This window comes from Canis aureus, chromosome 7, assembly GCF_053574225.1.
Source record: "Canis aureus isolate CA01 chromosome 7, VMU_Caureus_v.1.0, whole genome shotgun sequence".
Taxonomy (NCBI): domain Eukaryota; kingdom Metazoa; phylum Chordata; class Mammalia; order Carnivora; family Canidae; genus Canis; species Canis aureus.
The window spans coordinates 4,003,315-4,026,297 of record NC_135617.1 but is presented as its reverse complement, the minus strand read 5'-3'; the positions used below and the strand labels follow the sequence as shown (position 1 = coordinate 4,026,297).

The window sequence follows — 22,983 nt, the reverse complement described above, 5'->3', positions numbered from 1 at the left end:
GGCGCTTCTCCTCAAGATGCTATCGTGTCTGCCAAACTGCTCTGCGCCTACCTCCTTGTGTCCCGCAGGAGATTAAAAAAGGCATATATTTGATGATTAGGATTTATTTTTATTTTTTAAATTTTTAAATTTTTTTTTTTTTTGATGATTAGGATTTAACACAGTGATTTTTGCTGTGCTATCAGAACAGTATTGAGTAAAGTTAGCTTTTTTTTTTTTTTCCAAAAAGTACATTTCTGGACAAGCAGCAGTGGCAAGGCCAGACTACGGAGACCACCCTGTCCAGTCTGGTGGATGCTAAGCTTCCAGCTGCAGCTCCCGCCCCCGTTACAAACACCAACGCGGGGTAAAAAGCCGGGCACAGCTTAGTATTTTGAGCAAAGGCTCTGACCTTGCAGATCCTCTGGAAGGGCCTCGCTATTGCCAAGAGGTCCGAGGGTCACAGTCTCTGAGAACTGCTGCTCCAGGTCACAAATGCCTGTCGGAGGAGTGAGCGCCCCTTCCAGTTGTCCCGGCGGCGGTGGCATTAGGTACCGTGCAGCCCCGCAGCTTAACCGATGCTGGCTTCTTCCGCCCTCACGCCGCTCATTTCTTACGTCCCTGCTATTGTTGGATTCCTGGGAACACCTCTGACCAGCCGTGTGACTTGCAGTCACCGTGCCCCCCGCCATCCTCGCCGTGATCCGGAATGGGGCCGTGCCCGGTCACTTCTGAGGGACCAACCGGGGCTGAGGGCCTACAATGAAAATGTCTCATTTTCACCTTGTGGCTCATGTTCTGAGAAGGAGGCTCCGGCCGGGAGCCTAAGTGACTGAGGACGCTGCTCCGCGAGGCAGAGAGCTGTCCCCCGTGGCTCCCCCCGGGGAGGCCTGGGCTAACAGGGGTGGCTTCCTCGGTGACCTTGCGCTTCTGTCTTTTCAGACCTTGTGGCTGTGGGGTGCGAGTTCAACAGGGTACACTATCATAATGGCCAGGTCTTTCAGCCCAGCCCCCTGGTTAGCTGCCTGTGCGTGAGCGGGGCCATTGGGTGCACGCCTCTGCTCCTTCCGACGCCGGCCGACAGCGACAGCGGCTGCTCCGGGGCTCCAGACAGAAAGAAGCCTGGCGGACTCGACTGTGGCCGGGGGCCGTCCCGACAGCAGCTTTCAACAAGCTACAGAACAAGGCCGGGTGTGTAGATGCGTGTCTGTTGGTTCATGTGTGGCTTCTCGGGGTCTTGTCTCATGTTCCTTTGATGAACCAGAGGTTCCCAGGAGGTACTGATGTGATTTGGTCTGGCTGTGCCATCTCTCAGTCTCATAATGTTTAGAGTTTTCCAGTAGAACATTCCAGTGCTTCAAAGCGCTGCTCGGTCAGAGGAAACTCTTCTAGGCCTCTGCTCCTTCCCACGCAACCCCTTCTCAGGAAAACGGACCCAACGTGGTTCCCGGGCACCCTGAGGAGAACTTGCACTCGTGTCGATGTGTTACGAGCCAGAAGGGAGAACCATCCACTCTCCAAAATTTTCCAGGGCAGCTTTGCTACAGGATGAAGGCAGAGCTGGAAGGCTGCTGGTTAAAGATACTTGAGGATATGCTTAGAATGTGTGAACGTCGTTTCTAAAAACAGAAAGCTGCTGACATGACATCATCATTTCATTTGCTCGGAGATAGAGCGAATAGATAGTAGAGCTCTGAGCTCTGTCCGCAGTCACCAGCCTCTCTCTACAGAGACACCGGTGCGGCGCCCCGGTACGCGGGAGGGAGGCCGACACCCGTGCGGAGACCCCGCGAGCGTCACCGTATTCATAAAGGCTGTGTTCTGGTCAGCTGGAAGCTAACATCTTTTTTTTTTTTTTTTGCAACAATTTAACTTTTTTTTTTGAAGCTAACAGCTTATTTAAGTGCCAGGGCATTTTGGGGATGGGAGTTTCAAAAACCCCAACAAATGAAGCACAGATGAGGAAGGACGCAGACGGTTCCATATTCATGCCTGGTTATTGTTCACGTCTCTGTGTTTTCACTCAGGAATCAAGAAGGCCTTTTTTTTTTTTTTTTTTTGCATAGATATTTAGAGCTTAGTAAATGAAAGGCGCCGTGGAGATGCAAAAGGGATACTCATCTACGCTGAAAACCCTCAAGTTCACTTCTATTATGTGGATATTTAATAAAAGCAACTATGGTCCGAGAAATCAGTTTTAGGTGTTTGAAAACGAACTCTAGGAAAGGAACATTCTCGGAGACTTCCAATACGCCAGTTAATTTGGGAACAGTTGAACAGGTTGTGGTGAATTTGCATCCAGCACACTTCATTGTTCAGCTAATAGCATGACACTACTCGTGCTCCAAAACCTCCGAGATGATAAGCCAAACTCTTCTTTGTTCGAAAGGTGCAGGAACACTTGATTTTCTGCGTTGGATCTGAGGGGCTCAGGGTGAGGTCTTGGGACCCACGCGTGAACCTCGCTGGTGAGAAAATGCCTTAGGCTAGCAGTTTGCACAAGTGAAAGCCCCTTGGATCAGGTTCAGTTGGTCTCCTTTGTGGCGGAAGGGCAGTTCCAGAGGATTCATTTGGAAACTGGTTCGCAGGGGGTGTTAGGTGGCCATTCTTTGTGGCGAGTGCTTTGCTACAAAAAAAAAAAAAAAATTCTGCCACTGTGCTCTGTGGTCGTAGAGGTCACAGGCCTGGGTGTGTTTCAGAGGACATGTACATCTCTCTCCTGCTTAACTGAAACTGTTCATGGGCCCAAGCAGAGGTGTGGTTTTTCGAATCAAGCACAATGACACACACACGCTTTAAGGAATATTTGTGACAGTAACTTACATGCTTCCTTAGCGCCAGGCAGCCCGTGGTTGGGGTTGGGATCCAGCCTCTGTCGGCTCAGTATGAAGCACGCAGTGATGTGATGCCCCCATGCTTTTCCTCCCTGCTCACCAAATGCTAAATAACCTCTTAACTTTAGAAGCTCTTCTAGTTTTCTTGCTTTTTAATGGATGTTAACTTCCTGGACTGCAGCTCTTAGCTTAACTTTAAGGGGGTTATTGGTGAGGTGATCATCTAACCTGCCTTTATTTATTGCAGATGCGTGCCGGGCTTTTAATCTGCTTCCTGCATTGAGGTCTCTAAACTGTTGTCTACCTCTCCAGGTATCTTCACGTTTCTGCTTCCTCTCCCTCAGCTGCTTGTGCAATCGCAAGATCCAACTGCAATAACACTGAGAGCTGCAAAGTATCATTTTATTCAGAGACGGCAGATGCTGGCAGATGCTTCAAAGCGGCTGATGTTTCCCATCAGGAAGGCAGTTGGCGGGGGCCTGGGTGGGTGGGAGGGGGCAGGAGGAGGGTGTCTTTTCAGAGTTTTATTTATTTATTTAAAAGATTTTACTTATTTATTCATGAGAGACAGAGAGGGGCAGAGACACAGGCAGAGGGAGAAGCAGGCTCCCTCTGGGGAGCCCGATGTGGGACTCGATCCATGGACCCAGGGATCACGACCTGAGCCGAAGGCAGACGCTCAAGCATTGAGCCACCCAGGTGCCCCCTTTTCAGAGTTTTAAACTGGCATTTTGAAGTAACGTAGCCAGAATGCTGCAATGTCCAACTGCAGACTCAGACTTATTCCAAGCATCCATTTGGGAAATGCTTTGAGACAATGAACCCATGTGTAGTTTGTTTAAAATGAACTTAAAATGGCTAAATTCATTCATGAGCAGAAGAAGCTCCCAATGGATTTCTAAGAAGACGGAAGAGTTATTTTGCACCGCACCACATTGTATTTTCGTTATGCATCCCCTTGCCCTCCCTTCTGCTAAGCAGGAATCAGTGGAGGGGGCTCCATCTAACCACCAGCTTACCCACCCCCCACCCCCCATAAATCTATCCATCTTTTCTTTTGGCAGGTCTTTTTCTAGAGCTGATTTGAAATGGCTAGTCCATGGAAGGAATACCATGGGCCTGATACCATAGGGAATGTAGCAATTAAGTTGAATGAATAAAATAGATTACACATTTGCCATGACTTAGTCTATGGCTATTCTGATTACTTCAGTGTAATGCAGAGAATTTTCTAAAAGACTAGATTAAGGGGCACCTGGGTGGCTCAGTGGTTGAGAGTCTACCTTCGGCTCAGGGTGTGACCCCGAGGTCCTGGGATCGAGTCCTGCGTCGGGCTCCTTATAGGGAGCCTGTTCCTCCCTCTGCCTGTCTCTGCCTCTTTGTGTTTCTCATGAATAAATAAATAAAATCTTAAAAAAAAAAAAAAGACTAGGTTAAAACAAGTGGAGGAAAAATAACTGGGCTCAATAGGTTATTCTCGAATAGAACTTTTGTATTTTAGGTTTTAACATATTACGAAATTTAACATTAAGACATTGTTCTGATTAATATCTTGAATTCCTTAATCCTACTACTGTCTATTTCATTGTTGAAAATAATATCCAGCAAGATGCGAGAATGAGAGAAAACGCAGTAGTTTAATACTTGGTGAGCTAAGCCGAAGCAAGTGGGTGCATCTACTCAGATTTTCAAAGATAAAGATTTTTCTTCTTCCTAAGAAATTGGACTATAATATTTGCTTGAAAGGTAATTTGGAAAGTGGGAAGAGGAGAGAACGAGTTAGACCAGAAGCTTATTCTGAATTACATTACATAAAAGGTTCTGATCTATTAACTATTAGCTGAAAAATATTAAAAGTTGTCTATGGGGATCCCTGGGTGGCGCAGCGGTTTGGCGCCTGCCTTTGGCCCAGGGCGCGATCCTGGAGACCCGGGATCGAATCCCACGTCGGGCTCCCGGTGCATGGAGCCTGCTTCTCCCTCTGCCTGTGTCTCTGCCTCTCTCTCTCTCTGTGACTATCATAAATAAATAAAAATTAAAAAAAAAAAAAAGTTGTCTATGTATTTAGATACACATCTACTCTTCCCCCCCCCCCTTTATTTTAGCTTATAGGAACCTCCCGCTTATTTGGAAAGGAAAATGTCTTGTGCAAGCAACAAAGTGGACTCCTTGCTCCAGAACGTGTGGGATGGGAATATCTGATCGGGTCACCAATGAAAATAGCAACTGTGAAATGAGAAGAGAGAGAAGACTGTGTTATATTCAACCTTGTGACAGTAATATATTAAAGAGAGTAAAGGTGAAACTTAATTTGATGTAACTTCATTATAATTCAATATTAAAAGAGTCCTAAAAAGTGTAAGTGTGTTTCAGGGGAGAGATTGGGTGTGACTCTTGTAAAAATAAAATCACCTCCGGGTAACTCTTAAAGTCAAATGATCTCTGAGGAGAACAAAGATTAATCTAATTGCACTTCATGGGGAAAATCCCACCCAGCGAAGGGGTAATGTTAACCCTGTTGATTCTGCTCTAACAGCTTAGCAGTGTGGGTCTTGACCAGCCTGGTTTGCTGTGGTACACCCACCATGTATGTCTTTTAAAAGCAGATCCTTTTCGGATTCCAATTTTTTAGAATATATTAATTTTATGTGGTGGAGTCAAGGCAATGGATAACAGATTTTGGTTGTTGCATCGTAATTATTGAAACAGACCTTACGAACATCAGAGAAGTTCTGATCTTGGTTCTTGATCCTTGGATCACCAAGTTGGAGGGGGAACCCACCATTTCCAAAATGCTCTGTGCTTAGATAGTAAACTTGCCAAAGGACTATGATAACATATTCACACTAGAATTGTTTGGTATGATTAGAGCTGGTCCTCCTTCTAGGGCAAGGCAAGATGACGGTCTCAAGAGTAAGTCTAAGGAATGCTAAAACTCATCTCCAGGTTATTCCCGATCATAGTAAGAAGCTGACAACTCAATTTTAAAGGAATTAAGATAGGTATTCATTTATTCATCCACTCAAAACCGCCTATGTTAGGGAATTTGCTGTCTTAGGTAAATAAACATTTAATAAGACCTGGCCTTTGATATTAAAGAAGACAGAAAAGTTCTCACTGTAGAAATTGTGGAACTAAGTGAAGGGTGGGCAGCAAAAAAAAATTGGGGAGCGGCTCCTACATTATGATGGGATAGGAACAGGGGGGCACAGACCCCTGGCGAGGGGATTTCAAAGGTAGGAGAGTGCGGAAAGTCACTGCCCGCGTTTGTGTTTCCGCATTTGTGTTTCCATATATGGTACTACTTTTTCTAAACTGTTGTATTCAAATTAAAGAATGACTTAATGTTATGTGCCTTTTCAGATCCCGAAAGGAAAAACGTGCCAACCTACTTTCCAACTCTTCAAAGCTGAGAAATTCGTCTTTTCTGGATGCTCAAGCACTCAGAGTTATAAACCCACTTTTTGTGGAGTATGTGTAGATAAGAGATGCTGTGTTCCTAATAAGTCGAAAATGATCACCATTCAATTTGATTGCCCAAATGAAGGCTCATTTACATGGAAGATGCTGTGGATTACATCTTGTGTATGTCAGAGAAACTGCAGAGATCCAGGAGATATATTTTCTGAGCTCGAGATCCTATAAAACCTAGTATATGTGGGAAAAGTTAGGTTCAGGTGATTATGTCATTACCTAAGAAAATTGGAATGGTTTCAAAAGGGTGGCAAATCTACCTTATTGGTTTAAAACAGTAAGAATGCCTACCTATTCTCAGATGACTATCTTTAAGGCATTAGAAGCTATTAAAAAGGTTCTCTTAAAAATATATGTAAAACTTGGTGCAGCTCTTTCTGCTTATGGGTCCTGTCCCGGTGCTTTAATAAAACCACCTTTTTTTGCATCCCCCCCAAATTTATTTATATATATATGCTAAAACTATATGTGTATATATATATATATAAATTTATATATGTTAAAAATCTTAAAAGTAAACTTACTTTAAAATGTGTAATTATGAAATACACAGTTGCTTTCATCTACATACATACATATTCCATACATAATGGAAAAGTTATTCAATTTACAAGAAAGCATTTTACTCTATAATCTAGAATACTTTGTTGAAAATGTGTAAAAAGTTTAGAACTTTTTCGGAACTTCTTTACAACTTTATCTGTACTTTGACAATGTAGCCTAGGATTCCATCAGATGATAATCATTACATGGTGTGTAAGATTCTAGGTTTAATTCTTAAATAGGACAACGATTAAACTGTCAATGTACTTTTTAACTTCCATTGCCCTAGTCTGAGTATCAGGTTTATTAAGATTTATTTTGGAAGGAGAAAATAGAACTTCTTTGGCCATTGGTGACCACGGTAATCTAAAAGTTTTTATACCAAATACTGTAAAAAATTACATTTCCAAGATAAAGATCAAGAGCAGTATCCTTACTTTGAAAAGTAAAAAAACTTAAAAACTTAACACTGAAGGAAGCACAGATAGATGATTTGGCTTGAAAATAAACTGTCCCTAAAAATTACTTCCTTAAATGATAACTCCACCTATGGATTTAAAATATAAATTGTATTTAAGGATAAGTTAACATTAAAATTGTAACCGGAGATTACAATAACTGCAACACTGTCACTGGACTATTACAGTCATTTTCCTGCGAAGTCTGGAAGAAGATGTCAAGCTAAGTAATGTTCTGTTTGCTTATATAAATGGTGACAGACAAAACCAATTATCAAGCGATACTGTTTAAAAATATAGACATTTATTATTAAGAAATCAACTGGTTTAATAATAACATTATATTTGAAGATAATTTAATACATATTCATGTTAAAATAAATGTAAATTTGGATTCTTTTGAGTACAAACAAGTGGTTACCCCAAGGAGAAACAAAATCTCCTTCATACTATAATAAAACCTATCCTTGTAAAGTTAGTGGGTATTACATAGAAGTATTTATATTGTGTTCTGCTATTCCTCATACTTGCTTTTAAAGAATCAGGAGAATTTAAACGATATAAAAAAATAAATTATAAATAAATATAAAAATATACCTGTATATGATTTTTTTAAAAGACATGAATTATCACTTTATAAATGCCTAAATATGAGATTATAAATAAAAATGTTGAGGAACTCTGTTTTTCCAATTTTAGAAAAGGCGAATTTTCTGAAGACAAATGTTTGAAGTTAAGGTAATAGGACTTCACTAATTTCACAGGCTGGTATTACCCACAAATTGTGATGAAATGAAAACCACCACTCTTTTTTTTTTTTTAGACAAAAATACTTTCTAATAGGAAAAAGTGCAAAGTGGGTTTTCTGAATCACAAACATTCCAAAACAGAAAGGAAAGGTGATGAAAACCAATGTAAAATTAAGAAAAGTAAAAATTGCATTTTTGGGGTATTTTTTACATAGCTATGCTTAGTCTAGGTAAATCTTCCACAGGCATGCATTTTGTGGCATCCAGTTGGTTGTATTCCTCTATGAGCCTTGATAAAGATGACACCGCTTCCATGAAACAGCTTTCTTCCATCCCTTCAATTTGTAGATAGTGATGAAGATGAGCCTATAAATAGTAAACTGGATACTGTTGACCATTTTCAGAAAATTGAAAAAAAAATATATCTCCTAAAACATAAGTAATTCTTCATTAAAATGATAGTTCACTCAGCTTTACAAGAGAAATGAGAACTCAAATCCTGTGAACTCACGAGATCTCTCGTTTAGATAGTCTGAGTGCACCTCTCCTCTTCAGCTATAATCAGTACGATGAACACAGCAGTCGGGATTGCCCCTGACTTGTAATAGTGTAATTCACAAGAAGACATCTTAAATAGCCAAAACAATCACACACAGTTATGAAGGTGTCCTGACAATTACCTTTTTCTTGTAGAGCCTCGTGAATCTGTCTCTCAGTTCCATGAAGGTGGGCTTCACGCATGTGTTATTGGCTAGAGCTAATAACGAATGGGAATGGCCCACAGGCGGTACTGAGCACAGGCTGGTTTTCCAGCCTTCTTGATTCCAGGAGATGAACCGGAGAGAAGGTTTCAATCTGAGATGCAAAAGCTCAAAGGTGAGAATGAAGGTACTGAAAATTCTGCCGTATATGGCAGCGGGTATTACTGAAGGCACCATTCTCTTTGCTCAGTATTTAATGTAAGCTATCTATGTTTTACTATTAGCAGTAACATGGTAGAGCCCGCCAGTGAGCTAAGGGACATTTACTTGGGAGGACGTTAAATCTGGGGATGAAAAAGAGAATGAAAATACTACATTTTTCCTTGTTTTGTGAGTCAGTAGAGTTTTCCTAAAAATAGACTGTCAAAAAATAGTAAAACATAAACTTAGAGGCAGTGTAGTGTGGTAGTAATGAAACCAATAAGTTTTCTGAACACCTTCAGAGGATAAAACATATCCTATATCATTCACTATTCATAAATGACAATTTTGTGCATTAGTATTTTACGTGTGAGAAAAACAAGGCTTAAATGAGGCTAAGTAGTTTGTTCAAGGTCACACCTTAGTTAAATGGCAATGCTAGAATCTGAAGAGAGGCCATCTGAACTACTATGCTACACTGTCACAAGTAGTACACACAAATCATCATGGAAATATAAAATCAAACCTTTCAATATTTCTGCGAAGATCTGAAACCTGTACATTTCCTCTCACCATAAGGGCACAGGCGAGGTAGAGACTGTGTTTGGGGTCAGCCCGAATTAGCTGGTGATCTTTACTAAAGGCATCTGAGAACATCTGGTCCAACCTAGAACAATGAAAATCACTGTTTATACAAAATATCATTTCTTCTCTGTAGAACTACAAAATGCGAAGACAGTCACCTTCTGGTCAATAAATTTCACACACAAACACATTCTACGTTTCAGCTATCATTTTCTCAGAACACAATCTTGAGAAATACGACAAGAGAGGAGGACATCATTTATCCTTTATTTAAAGAGGGGAAGAAAAAGGTGCCAACAAGTTTGTATCTAACAATACACAGCATCCTAGTCTTTAAAATAGCTCCAGCCTGGTTCTTAAATCTCACTTAACTCAATACAAATATGATTAGGTTCCCAGAATCACTCTAGATTCTGTGTGCTGGATCTGCAGAATGATTGGGAAGAGCTGCAGAAATCACACTGTGTTACTTACTCATTCAACAGATATTTACTAAATGCCTACTGTGTGCCAGGCACTATTCTAAGCGCAAGAGACCAAGCAGTGAACAATTTCTACTCAAATGGAAAAATAATTCTACTCTAATGGAACTTACCTTCTATTTTGATTATGTGACAGCAAGAATAGAAGACTCCTTTAGGGAAAGTGAGCTGTGGGGATTCATAAATCCTCTGCTACGGTGTTCAAGATTTTGTTGTGTATGCACTTTTGGGGATTTTTACAGAGATGAGGAAACCCAGAAAAGCTTAAGAATTACTGTACAAGAAGTGGGCAAACTCATTCTTGGTTCATCCTCTGCCGCAAAACGTAAGAACTAGGAGCTATTCGTCATTTTGGCATACTTATCTTTATTTATAGAGAAATATGGAATTTCAAGAAACAAATATACACACTTCATATGTGATTATTTTCATGTGATAAAAATGGGACGAGGTACAGGACTGACATTTATTAATAAAGGTACCCCCAAGACATTCTCACTACTAAGAAATTAAAGTGTTTTAAAACTACGACTTCTAATAGAACAATTTTAAAACAATTTATTATCTTACTCAAGGATAAATGTGTTCATGTGCTGATACGGCAGCCTCTGAAATATCTATAGTACAGCAGAAAAAGGGCAAAAAAGAACACAAAGATAGAACACTGTGACAAGTTCCCTAAGTGCTAAAATCTTTAAAGTCCCTTATACGTTTTCACATGTTTTGATTAGAAAGAAACCTTTGTAACAATCATGATTATATGAATAAAAAATGTTGCAACAGTATAATTTTTATCAAAATATCCAAAAGCAGGATTAAAAGAAGTTTAATTGGCTTTAAAACATTCAGGTTGGGGATCCCTGGGTGGCGCAGTGGTTTGGCGCCTGCCTTTGGCCCAGGGCGCGATCCTGGAGACCCGGGATCGAATCCCACGTCGGGCTCCCGGTGCATGGAGCCTGCTTCTCCCTCTGCCTGTGTCTCTGCCTCTCTCTCTCTATCTGTATGTGACTATCATAAATAAAAAAAAAATTTAAAAAAAAAAAAAAAAAAAAAAAACATTCAGGTTGAATGACCAAGTCACATTGTTTCCTTTATGTAGAACTTAACTAGAAATTCCATGTCTTTATTTTTTAAGAATTAACTTTAAATGTAAAAATGTCTGGATTATCACTCTTGTACAATAAATAGTTTAGCACCAATTTACATGTGTGTCTGTATTAAAGACGCGTATTTTATTTAAATACACTAATTTTTAATATGCAGGGCTGATAATAAGAGTGAACATTTAGTGAGTGGGTACCATGTTCCATACACAAAGCAAGCTGCTTAACTCAAGGTCATCGGCATCCCATGCAGGAAGAGTCTCATCTATTAGTTGGCATAACTGGTTACTTGTTAGCAGCTGAAATCAAAGTTCATCAATAGCACGGTGACATTTACAGTGCAGAACTGTTATTTTGCCCAAACTTAAACTATAAAGAAGATCTTTAATTTAGTTTCTACTTTATCATTTATATACTTTCCTCTTACAGAGTTTGACAGGACCTTTTTCCTCTGTCAACTGTGGATGTCAGTGAGACCTTTTCAAGCTTGTCCTCACTGTCTGTACTCAGAATATTTTTCAACTACATTTTTTTGTTAACTAGACTGATTAAGTTTTATGCATATAAGTGGTACACAGTTACAAAACAAGGTGCTCTGGAAATGATATATAGCAGCTACCACGAAAAACCACACTGGAAAAGCCTTCTGTGGTGCTGGACCAAGATAAGAACTTTAAAGATACTCTTAATATACTCAACAAGCCTATAAGGTAGGTGCACTGATTCTCATTTCCACAGATGAGAAAACTAAAAGAAAAGTCTGTCGCCTGCCCAGTGACAGAATTAGCATTCAGACTTAAGTATGTCAGACTTCAAAAGCCCTGAAATCTGTTTCAATAAAAACCAATCTTTATTAATTTCATTAGTTTAAAAATCTACATTTCAAAGTTTTTCAAATACTTTTTATTTTTTTATTTTTATTTTTTTTTTAATTTTTATTTATTTATGATAGTCACACAGAGAGAGAGAGAGGCAGAGACACAGGCAGAGGGAGAAGCAGGCTCCATGCACCGGGAGCCTGACGTGGGATTCGATCCTGGGTCTCCAGGATCGTGCCCTAGGCCAAGGCAGGCGCTAAACCGCTGCGCCACCCAGGGATCCCTCAAATACTTTTTAAATAATGATTTATAAATAAGCATTCAAATAATGAAAAAGTGGTTGTCATCAGCTGCATTTTATGTTCCTCTCACAAAGAAAATGACATGAAAAAATACCTAGCATTATTACAAACTTTAAAAAATGTTATTTCTTAAAAACAACTCAAATTATCAAGTAATTGGAGTAAAGTGACTACATCTTACCTTCGGGTAGGAATGTTAACATCTGCCAGCGTATACAGTGGTGTTAGACTTGACACAAGATAATGCAGTTGAGGAAAAGGAACCAAATTCATGCTGATTTCATTAAGGTCCATATTAAGGGACCCTTCAAACCTTGCAGAGCTAAAAAAATCAACATTAAAGCAAGAGAAAAAAATTTAATGTTAAGATTTTATACTTTTGAATGCAGCTTTACTTATTCAGCAGGCATTCTTAAATCCTTTTGTACACTATTCTTCAGTAGAGAATATTCCTTTTTTTCTGTATTAGTGAAATTTAGTAACATGAATATCATGTACAAAGGTAATTATAATGCACAACATCTACAGCAATTCTTATTTGTGGATTATGTGATGTGCAATCAACACACTATTATGTTGCACGTTACATATACAAAAATGTCTTACTTAAAACAGACTTTGAGTTAAACACATACAGATCAATAATTTAATTATTCTATAAACTTTACTACGTTCCTCAAGCATCTGCTTAATGTACTCTATAGTTTGGAATAAAATAATGCTAAAGCAATCTTCCTGGAGCAAAGTCAAGGAGATATTTTGGACCAACAATAAGGAGGTAAATATTAGCTGCTTTAAAAAATGAGGATGTTCTACAGCAAAACAATATGCTTACTGTTATCTAACCAAGTTCTCAAGTGTTTATCTGTGACAGCTTTTTTCTTGTAACACTTATTATTATTTTCTGGAATGTCCCTGGGAGAATGCTGGTTTGGAGTAAGAAATGAAAATTCTGGTCCATGACTCCAAGATTTGAAAACACTAGACAAAATAAAATCAAATAAAAAGAAGTTCCTATGACTTAGAAAATCTAAAAAAAAAAAAAATGCAACTATGAAAATGTTACTGCAATCACCCTCAGAGGCCAAGGGAAGCTTTTAAACTGTCCTAAAATATGCCATCAATAGGATTTACCTTGTTAGGTTCAGCAGCAAATTGGCCACAATGTTGTTCATTGCATCAAAGGGCTTCTGGTGCCGCTTTTTAACAGCCCCAGCACTTGAAGTAACCAGACTCTTTGCCTTTATAGTTGTGCCCAACTTTCCAGAATTCACCATGAGGTCAATTTTGCTAATGATGTCAAATAAAGACTTTTAAAGAAAAAATATTGGGAGAGAAGCTATTAAGAAGAGCAGACATAGAGGACATTCTACCAGGAAGGAAAGAAGAGAAAGAAAAACAATTTAAACTTATTTTACCTTCAATTAGAAGGCTGAAAAGGGAAGAGAATGTTTCATATGCACATAGAAACATAACAGGAGACTCAATGTATATATGATACATCTATAAATTATAATATCATTTCTTACTTGGTTGTCAATGGGCAACACACAGTCTGCATGCTCATTAAGTTCCTTCATTGCCAAGATGCTATTATAAGGCGAGGTTATGACATCATCCTCAGCAGAAGGATACACTGAAGTCACGAATCTGTATACTTCTGGGAATTCATCCTCAAGTACCTTTAAAAGAAATGTGCCAAGTCCAGATCCTGTTCCTGAGGATTAAAATTACAAAAACAAAAACAAACCAGCATAAGTGATTCAAAATAAGATTGTGAGGAACTTGGAATTTTCTGTTTTTTTTTTTTTTTTTGGGTAGAAACATACATTAATAACCAGAGCATTACATAGAAGACAGCTTTGATTCCATTAAAAACTTAAAAAACACATAAAAATACATATATATATATATATATAAAACCTACAAACAGAATGAAAAAGGTAGACTAAGAAAAAATCTCCAACACATATGATGGACTAAATTTCTTTAATAAAGAGGTCTCACAGTCAACCACCAAAAAAAAAAAAAAAAAGAATACAACAGAAAAATGAGTAAAAGTACGTAAATCATAATGAATCAAATGGTGAACAGATGTGAGGATGTTCAATCCTTTTTCTAATCAAAGATATCTAAATTAAAACAATCTAATTTTGAACATATTAGATTTATGTCATAAACTCAGTGACAGTGTGGGGAAATAAACTTGCATAAATTGTGCTAATAATATGGATTGGTGAATTAATGTAGGAAGGTGTTTATAAATATCAATCAAAATTTAAAATGTACATATTCTTTGGTCCTACTTTCCTTTTGGGAATATTACCTACAGCTACAGGGGCATAACTGAGCAGAACTGTATGTACCAGATGTTCAAATGGGGATTATTTATATAACTAAATACCATTTAGTATTTTATAAAATACCTAAAATTCTAAAAATACCATTTAGAATTTTATAAAAGAAGCTAAAAAAATGTTTAAAACAACATCCACTAATGGGAAACAGACTTTAAAAATTATTATATATTAACACAATTGAATTCTATGAGACAGAGAAGACACTGAAAGACATTCAGGAAAGACAAAGTTAAAAAATGTCAGAATGATATGCACTGCATGATCTTGTTTATGTTAAAACACACACACACACACATTTTTAAAGGCATAGAAAGTATCTGGAAGGATAGAAATTGGCAAACTTGATTACCCGAGAGGAGAGAGGCTAGGATTTAGATGTGGGAAAGGGGACCGTTTTTAACCTCTACTATTATTTATTTTTGCCAGTAAACTATGAATATAGTCTTCTGAGATTTTTGAGTAACAAAGGGATTTAAAAAGGCACCATAATGAACTATAAATCAAATTGTTTTTTTCTGAAAACCTATCCAAACCTGGAGGTTAATTATACTAGTACAAAGAAAATTTGTTTAATTTAATGATTATGATGATGATCCTCTAAAGACATGCCTACACAGCATTGTAACTTTAATTTTAAAATGTTATCATATTGAATAATATGTATAAAAATCAATTCATATAACCTGCTGAATATAAAATCTTAATCTGAGCGTGGAGAAAAACAGCATGGCAATTTTTTTTTTAACTCACTAATTCTATTTGAAGTGAGCAAAATAGGATATGTTTCTAGTTCATAGAACAAAGGAGCAAAATACTTCATTTGCAAGGTATAGGCTTCCCTGGGGACAGAAAGAATGCAGATAATTTATTCTAGGTCAAGGTAATTACCATGTAAGGAGTGATTTAAAGGAATTAATAAGATTTCTTTTACCTATGTCTCTTATTGGACACAAGAAAGGCTGGAAGGCAGTTTAAAGAATATTGATATTTCTTAGCACAGGTATCTATGAACAGGGATCCCTGGGTGGCGCAGCGGTTTGGCGCCTGTCTTTGGCTCAGGGCACGATCCTGGAGACCCGGGATCGAATCCCACGTCAGGCTCCCGGTGCATGGAGCCTGCTTCTCCCTCTGCTTGTGTCTCTGCCTCTCTCTCTCTCTCTGTGACTATCATAAAAAAAAAAAAAAAAAAAAAAAAGATATCTATGAACAAGCCAGAAATGCTTAGCCTCTAGGTGGGACATGAGACTATATAAGCAAACTCTTAAGAGAAAGCATTCCCCAAAAGCTCACAAATATTGAAATGTAGTTGGAAATTTTATAAAAGAAGCTAAAAGTAGAAGAAGAAAAAACTCCAGATTCAGTAGTACTGACTCTTAAAAGGGCTTCGGTTTAAAAACAATGGTAACAGAAACAAAATTTGACAAAAATTTAAAATAAAAGAGTTATGAATATACTCATAAACACATACAGTGTTAAAAGTTGTAACTTTATTATAAAGCATAGGTCTGAAAACAGACTACTGTTAGCAAAATGAACTCCCACTTACACTTTCACATTGTTTTAGGGAAATGTGTGAATAACTTTACCTCCTCCCATGGAATGTATTATAAAAAAACACTGCAGACAATCACAGTGCTCTGCCGACTTTCTGAGTTTCTCTAAAATCTGTTCTTGATAAAGACTGCCAAAAACTTTGTGACCCACAGCCCTGAAAAAAAGAAAATAAATTATAAAAACACTCTGGCATTTATTATTTCAAGATTTTATTATTTCTGAACTAAATGAAAAGATTACAGAGAAACCTGAAAAAGCATTTTTACTGTATTAATTTTGTTTCACATCAAATAAACCGTATTACGATATTTCAAACATACTAGATAGAAAATATAAAAAATATATAGATCTATAATCCTCAAATATCCTGATAAAATAGCTCATTACTGATGGATATTAAACTATGATTTTCTAAATTTATCTCTTTTTTTTTCCCTTTGGTATAAGACTTTACATAGTTTTTTCTCATCTCCATTTAAAATAAATACAAATTGCAGTAAATTTTACATATTAAAAAGCAGAAAATAATCAACTAGAAGGACCTTAAAAATAAAAAATTTGGAACATATTGGTTTAATATATGAGAAAACACTGGTCACATCATGTTACCATTAGCTGAAATGATACACAATAGAAAACTGATATTCATAAGGCTCTGCAAATCTTTTTGATTAATCGAATTTGTAAATAGCACTTTGATGCATTAAAGAATGATTAAATGATTAAAAAATGAATGAATGACTTCCCCACAACACGCAGTCTGGCTGTGTAACTCAAAAATCACATGTAACTAAAGTCTTATACCTAAGGAAAGGAGCTACTTAATTTTTAAAAAGCAGCAAAAACAGTCTCAATGTAAATTTTCAAATGATCACTGTTGAAGCTTTTTACCCCGTTAAGGAGAACAGACAGCTAAATACTTAAGAGCTAAACACAGCCTTAGGCTGAGCTTAAATGCTGGGGCACTGGTCTGGCTTGCACTTCTTACCAGTCCTATCAAGTCTGACCCATTGGAGAACTTGATAGAGTCAAATAATACAGGTAAGAGAACAGTTTATAAAAAGTTAAAATTAAAAAAAAAAAAAAAAAAAGTTAAAATTTCTTGTCACTAGTATTATGGAAGAATCAATTTATAAGAAATTTAGTAAATCCATTTTTCATGAGTTTTCTTTAAAAAAGTGATAAAGAACTATGATACAGGTGGCTTTTAAGCATTAAAAAAGCACCATCATTTATACAGAAAAAAGATGATGGACCGAAAAGCTGAGAGGCAGGTTTGGCAGGTTAGATCTTGCTTTCAGGTCAGCAGGACCAATTAGAATAAAGGAAGTTCATTTTTTTTTTTTTAGATGACATTCAATTTTTACATATAGCATATTCTCACCAATTATTTCCTGAGCCGGAAATATCAGTGATGAGCTGCTTGCTATCAAACACATCTCTCAATGGTCCCTGAAGAATTTCGTTTACTACCCCTTCCTCCATGTCAATCAAGACAGCCTGAGAAAGAAAAAGAACATTGAATTAGCATGTTTTTCCTTAGAGCTAGTCACTCTGTAAATTAATTTATGAACTGTAACTTGCATTGCTCTTTTTATAGTTTAAGCTTGATCAAATGTGTATCAAGTCTTTATGTAGAATCTGTTATTAAGAATGAAAAAGTAATTTCACTGTGCTCAAGAGGTAGGATACAATTAAAAGACGGATTCTAAACTCTTATCCTACTCCAAAATACCACGTGGGATGAAAACGGGAGCTGAACAATCCCAACTGATTTTCTAACAATTCTTTTATTCATGTGCCTACGTGATTGTCAATGTTTTGAGAACAAGGGCTTGGAAATTTAAAAAGTGCCCTGACCAGAAAAAATTCTCAAAAGGTGTGCAGTATTTTAATGCACTTGCTCACCAGGAGCAACCATGCTGCTCGTCAGGAATCACAGCCCAAAACTGTCCAATTCAAATCAGTAAACTTACTATCACATGCCAAGTGAGGCCCTGGATCAGGTGTCAAAGATTACAACAGGGTCCCCACGCCCAAGATAATCTAATTCGTTACCACAAACATTATTGATATAGGAGATGACCTTTATTACTAAGAAGAAAATGATGATATAAAACGTAAAATTAACTATGGAAAGAAAAATAGAAAAGATTGGAGGGAAACACAGCAAAAAGCAGGCAGGGATAGCTTGGCAGTAGGATTAAATACTCCCTGCCCCCACTGTTTCGTACTTCTTGTGTATTCTATACTGAGGAAGAGGAGTAAAAGAGTGAAATAGTTAAGTAAAAAAGCCAAAAAAACTAATGAAATAACCTTAGAGTACACCACAAAGCTATTAGCTATTCGATTCAGGGTCCCAAAGAAAGTGCTTCGTTTACAGGCTTTTCTAGTTCTTGCCACCCTGTAACATTAAATGCTACCTGTGGCTGTCCTACGTGTTTTTGTTTTTTTTTTTTTTAATTTATTTATTCAGAGAGAGACTGAGAGGCAGAGACACAGGCATAGGGAGAAGTGGGCTCCATGCAGGGAGCCTGACGTGGGACTCGATCCTGGGTCTCCAGAATCAGGATCAGACCCCGGGCTGCAGGCGGCGCTAAACCACTGCGCCACCGGGGGTGCCCTGTCCTACGTGCTTTACACGTATTACCCCCTTTGGTCCTTACAACCCTATATATGCTTACTATACTTACCTGTCCTGCTTTACACGAGACAACTGAGGCCTAGGAGAGCTAAATCACTCGGCTGTGATCACCCAGCTTGTAAGTGGTGGAGCTGAGAGTCACACTGGTTAGCTTGGCTGCAGAATCTTCAGTCTACGCTCTCCTACCTACTGAAAAGACACAGTCAAGTTCGAAATTTATGGGGGTACTAACTACCGAGGGGTTGCAACGTATGCCCATTTAAACTCTGTGAATTAAATGGTTTATATAGGGCAGCCCGGGTGGCCCAGCGGTTTAGCACTGCCTTCGGCCCAGGGTGTGATCCTGGAGACCCAGGATTGAGTCCCACGTCGGGCTCCCTGGATGGAGCCTGCTTCTCCCTCTGCCTGTATCTCTGCCTTTCTCTGTGTCTCTCATGAACAAATAAAATAAAATCTTTAAAAAAATGGTTTGTGTAGTTAATTAGCTATGCTACTGCAAGCAAGCAATTAAAACAGTCTTACACACAGTGGATCAGAAATACTGCATTTCTAACTGTACAACAGTACATCACAGTAGGATGTTAGAAGACTATATAATTATGTATTATAAACGTGCTCTTTTACAGGCAGCACGCAATAGACGTATACTTTACATACACTGGACTATAGAGGGTTACTTGCTGGCACTTGAGGGATTTTCTAGGATATTTTATGGTAATTTTTCTCTTACGTGTTGACTGAAACACCTAATCGGCCGTAAGAGAGCCATCACTGCATGGTAGTAGTAGCATGTGGTATACTACATGTTGAGTAAGATCACAAAAGAAACAAATATTAGCTTATAATGGCCTTGTTCCAAAACAGACTTAAGACTGCACAGTCTGGAGTCACAGCTTTCAGGATCTGAGGTTTATCGTTTTCCGCCAGAGCAGCCTGGTGATAGCTCTCTGGCCTCTGAGCTCTTCCTTAGGTCTAATATAGGATTTACAAAACTCTGAGTGTTTCCACATTGACCTACAATACTGGACACAGAGGAGGGACCTAACCACTAAATCTTCTCGTGAAGCCTGGACTCTTCAGTGATCACAGCCACATACTACTAAGACTCCAGAGGGGAAATAGAAGAGTACCTTCTAGGACAAGTCAAAGGTTACAGAAACACACTGATTTATCCTTTGCCTATAGTGTGCCCTCCACCTCCTACCTCGCTCACTGATGGGGAAGCAGGAAAGAGCTCGAATTGGGAGTCCTCTAGGAAACCCAGTTACTTTTTCTCTGAGATCTGGATTGGGATGTTAGTGCTCTCCAGTGTGCAGAGCACCACATGTTAATCGTCTGAACAGCCTACAAGCATATGGCCTCTGCGACTAAATTTTGTTTTCCAAGGACATTGGAGATTACAGATACAGGAAGACAGTGCTTGGGTACAACACGACTGCTCTTCACTCTTCCAGCCGCGACCCCAGGTCTGATCCTTACTGTCTCAATTCCTTCTACCTAAACCGCCTTTCTTTTTTGTTACAATAATTATTGATCAACAAACTGGAAAAAAGCAGTTTGCTGTAGAGAAACAACAGCAGGAGTCTTACTGGAATGAGATTAAGATGAAATACGGGCTACTGACTCGAAGCATTTTTGTTCGTGAGGCCTTACACGACCATGGTATTCACTGTAACACGGCTGGATCTGTGGTTTGTACTGCGGATAGTATAACTCTGATGCAAAGAAACGCTCCATTATCTTCAAATGAAAAATTAACCTGCATTAGTATGTGTTTCAGGCTTAGAGTTAAGAAAGTTCCTTTGTTATCATTTATCTAGATGTGGATCTCCTCCGAAACGGTTACCAAAAAATGCTAAATACACAGTGTGTTTTTACTTTAAACACAACATTTCCCCCCTGAAGTTTCTGATAGATATAAATGTCTTTTAATTACATTTATACTAAAGTGTGGCTTAGTAAATACTTTTTTTTTTTAATTTGAGAAGTTAAAGTTTTGTTCTCATGATAGTTACAGGAGTGTAATTATTTTAAAAACACACGCAGCGTTAAGAATGCAAGTATATAGATCTTACTCGTGCTTTCAGAGAACAAATTTTCCCCTTGGAAATACTGCCACCATCACCAACCACTCTGAAAGATAAAAAAAATGGGAAAAGGTTGTAAGATCTTCCGAGGCTAATACTGCTGTTAGGTAATAAAGCGAACTCCCATTTATATAATAAAGCTACTTACAGGCCTGGTGAGGCAGACAACATAGGGGTGAGGGCAACATAGAAGGTGCCATTCCTATTCTTCTCCTGCCCACCCTCCCATTAGGCTGAAAAGTGGGGTACTTTTCCCCTGGCTGTCTTTGTAGTCAGGGCTGGCCATGTGATCCAGTTCTTACTAATGAGATAAAAAGGGAGGTATTCTGGGAGGCTTTTCTGATAATAAAGAGATTCGGATGCACTTGGTGCCAACTCTTCCTTTTCCCCACCTTGAATATGAATAAAAATGTGATGCATGGAGTGGAGGCTGCCACTTTATAGTTTGGAAAAAATAAACATGCAGACAAGAAACCAACACAATAGCAATAATGAAACGACAGTATCTTGGTCTTTGAAGACACTTCTCCAAGCCTAGGTCATCCCATTCCCAGGTTTCTTTGTATGAGATAACTGGATACTTCTATTGCTTAAGTCACCATTAATGAGGTTTTCTACTGTAGCTGAACATACATCAACTGATATATCAGTTATATTACTGTTGAGTATCTAAGGCTATTCCTAGAATTTCATGTTGAACTGAAGTAACTACATCTGTGACCAAACACAGAATTGCGGTCAATATAGTTTACAAGAAAACAGACAATATGAAAGGAAGCTGAACTGAGCACAGATGATGCTATGGGCTGGGTTGGTAAACTATGATCCTTGGGCCGACTCTGACCAACTGCTTATTTTCCTAAATTAAGTTTTATTCAAACACAGCCATGCCCACTTGCTTACATACTAGTAAGCTAGACCTGCATTCCTGTTACAACAGCAGAGTCCACGAGATGTGACAAAAACCTGGAATATTTACCTCTGGTCCTTTGCAGTAAAGGTCTGTTAACCCCTAGCATAGGTAAAATCCTAGTATGCTATTAAAAAGGTATGGTCGTTTCCTCAAATAGATACAGGAGTGTATACAAGAAGTGGAAACAGGGGATCTTGTTTTTGAAAGTTTTTTTTTTTTTTTTTTTTTTTTTTCCTGGAACAGATGCCAGTAGGTGTTGCTAGTACATAGCAAGAGTCAAATGCCAGGACTCATCTCCCCTTTTTGGAGAAACTTGGGAATGGGGAAATAAGAATGCTCTCAGGTTAAATTATAAAACGGGGTAGAGGAGAATGTGGTTACGGAGTCAACTTATTTATTTTTAAAGGTTTTTATTTATTCAATCATGAGAGACCCAGAGAGAGAGGCAGAGACCCAGGCAGAGGGAGGAGCAGGCTCCACGCGGGGAGCCCGACGCGGGACTCGATCCGGGACCCCGGGGTCACGGCCTGGGCCGCAGGCAGGTGCTCAGTGAGCCCCCCAGGCGCCCCAGGGGAAGAATCCTAATGCTGTGTGACGAGACTTTCACCCCATCTTACCTGGTATCCACATTTCGAAAGAAGCTGCTTATTGCCTCATCATAAACTCCCTGCTAAAAAAAAAAAAAAAAAAAAGAAAAAAAAAAAGACATCACAACACTGCTAAGGCTTTGCCCCTGGCGCGGACGGTTTAACCACCTCCCAACACCCCGATGGCTGGTCCCTGGCTGCGAGCGCAGCAACACCGACGCCGAACCAGCTGCGGCCGAGGCCCGGCGGACGGTGCAGAGGAGGCGGGGCGGGGCGGGGCGGGGCGGGGCGGGGCGGGGCCGGTACCTGGTTGACCGCGGCGTGCTCCCTCAGCGCCAGGTCCCAGAAGCAGCACCCGATCTGGTTCCCGCACTGGCCGACTGCGATCAGGGAGGCGGGGGAGACACAGCGGCCATGAAGCGGCACGCAAGGGGCTGCGCGGCGACCCGGCGCCCCCCATCCCCGCCCCCGGCCTCACCCGCGCCGCTTACCCTGCACCACCACCGACTGGGTCATGCTGCGGCGCAGCGCCGTCCGCGTCACTTCCGTCCTCCCGGCCCGGCCCCGCCCACGAGCGGCGCGCCCGCGGGAGCGCGGCAGCCGTAAGTC

At 39.3% G+C, this 22,983-nt stretch overlaps 2 protein-coding genes across 5 annotated transcripts in view; one reads left to right on the top strand and one right to left on the bottom strand.

Moving 5' to 3' along the window:
* The window catches only part of CCN6 (cellular communication network factor 6), an 18,134-nt gene extending 10,250 nt beyond the window's left edge, over positions 1 to 7,884 (top strand). Inside the window, exons 3-5 of the mRNA XM_077904887.1 lie at positions 922 to 1,170; positions 4,919 to 5,112; positions 6,177 to 7,884. Of these exons, the coding sequence (XP_077761013.1) occupies positions 922 to 1,170; positions 4,919 to 5,112; positions 6,177 to 6,458 (725 nt within the window). The 3' untranslated portion in view covers positions 6,459 to 7,884. The remainder of the gene's footprint in view (positions 1 to 921; positions 1,171 to 4,918; positions 5,113 to 6,176) is intronic.
* On the bottom strand, positions 7,571 to 22,951 carry TUBE1 (tubulin epsilon 1). 4 transcript variants are annotated; one of them, XM_077902717.1, is made up of 12 exons: positions 22,866 to 22,951; positions 22,681 to 22,754; positions 22,405 to 22,457; positions 20,863 to 20,920; positions 17,528 to 17,643; positions 16,176 to 16,297; positions 13,759 to 13,946; positions 13,364 to 13,539; positions 12,411 to 12,551; positions 9,466 to 9,606; positions 8,718 to 8,892; positions 7,571 to 8,403 (listed from the first exon to the last, which is right to left on the bottom strand). In XM_077902717.1, exons 1-12 carry the CDS (start codon positions 22,888 to 22,890, stop codon positions 8,245 to 8,247), a joined length of 1,428 nt encoding a protein of 475 aa, XP_077758843.1. In that variant the 5' UTR covers positions 22,891 to 22,951; the 3' UTR covers positions 7,571 to 8,244. The 4 variants fall into 4 exon arrangements, with proteins under 4 accessions (XP_077758843.1, XP_077758845.1, XP_077758844.1 ...); XM_077902719.1 differs by having other exon boundaries at positions 13,364 to 13,519; positions 13,865 to 13,946; XM_077902718.1 differs by having other exon boundaries at positions 22,405 to 22,454; positions 22,866 to 22,947.
* Positions 22,952 to 22,983: the final 32 nt, after the last annotated feature.

Coding starts and splice junctions, on each gene's coding strand:
- TUBE1 (XM_077902717.1), bottom strand. CDS start 22,890: ATGACCCAGTCGGTGGTGGTGCAGG. Junction 12,552..13,363: donor TTGCTGCTGAACCTAACAAG/GTAAATCCTATT, acceptor TGATTTTTTTAG/CTCTGCAAGGTTTGAAGGGT. Junction 8,404..8,717: donor CGAGGCTCTACAAGAAAAAG/GTAATTGTCAGG, acceptor TACTATTTATAG/GCTCATCTTCATCACTATCT.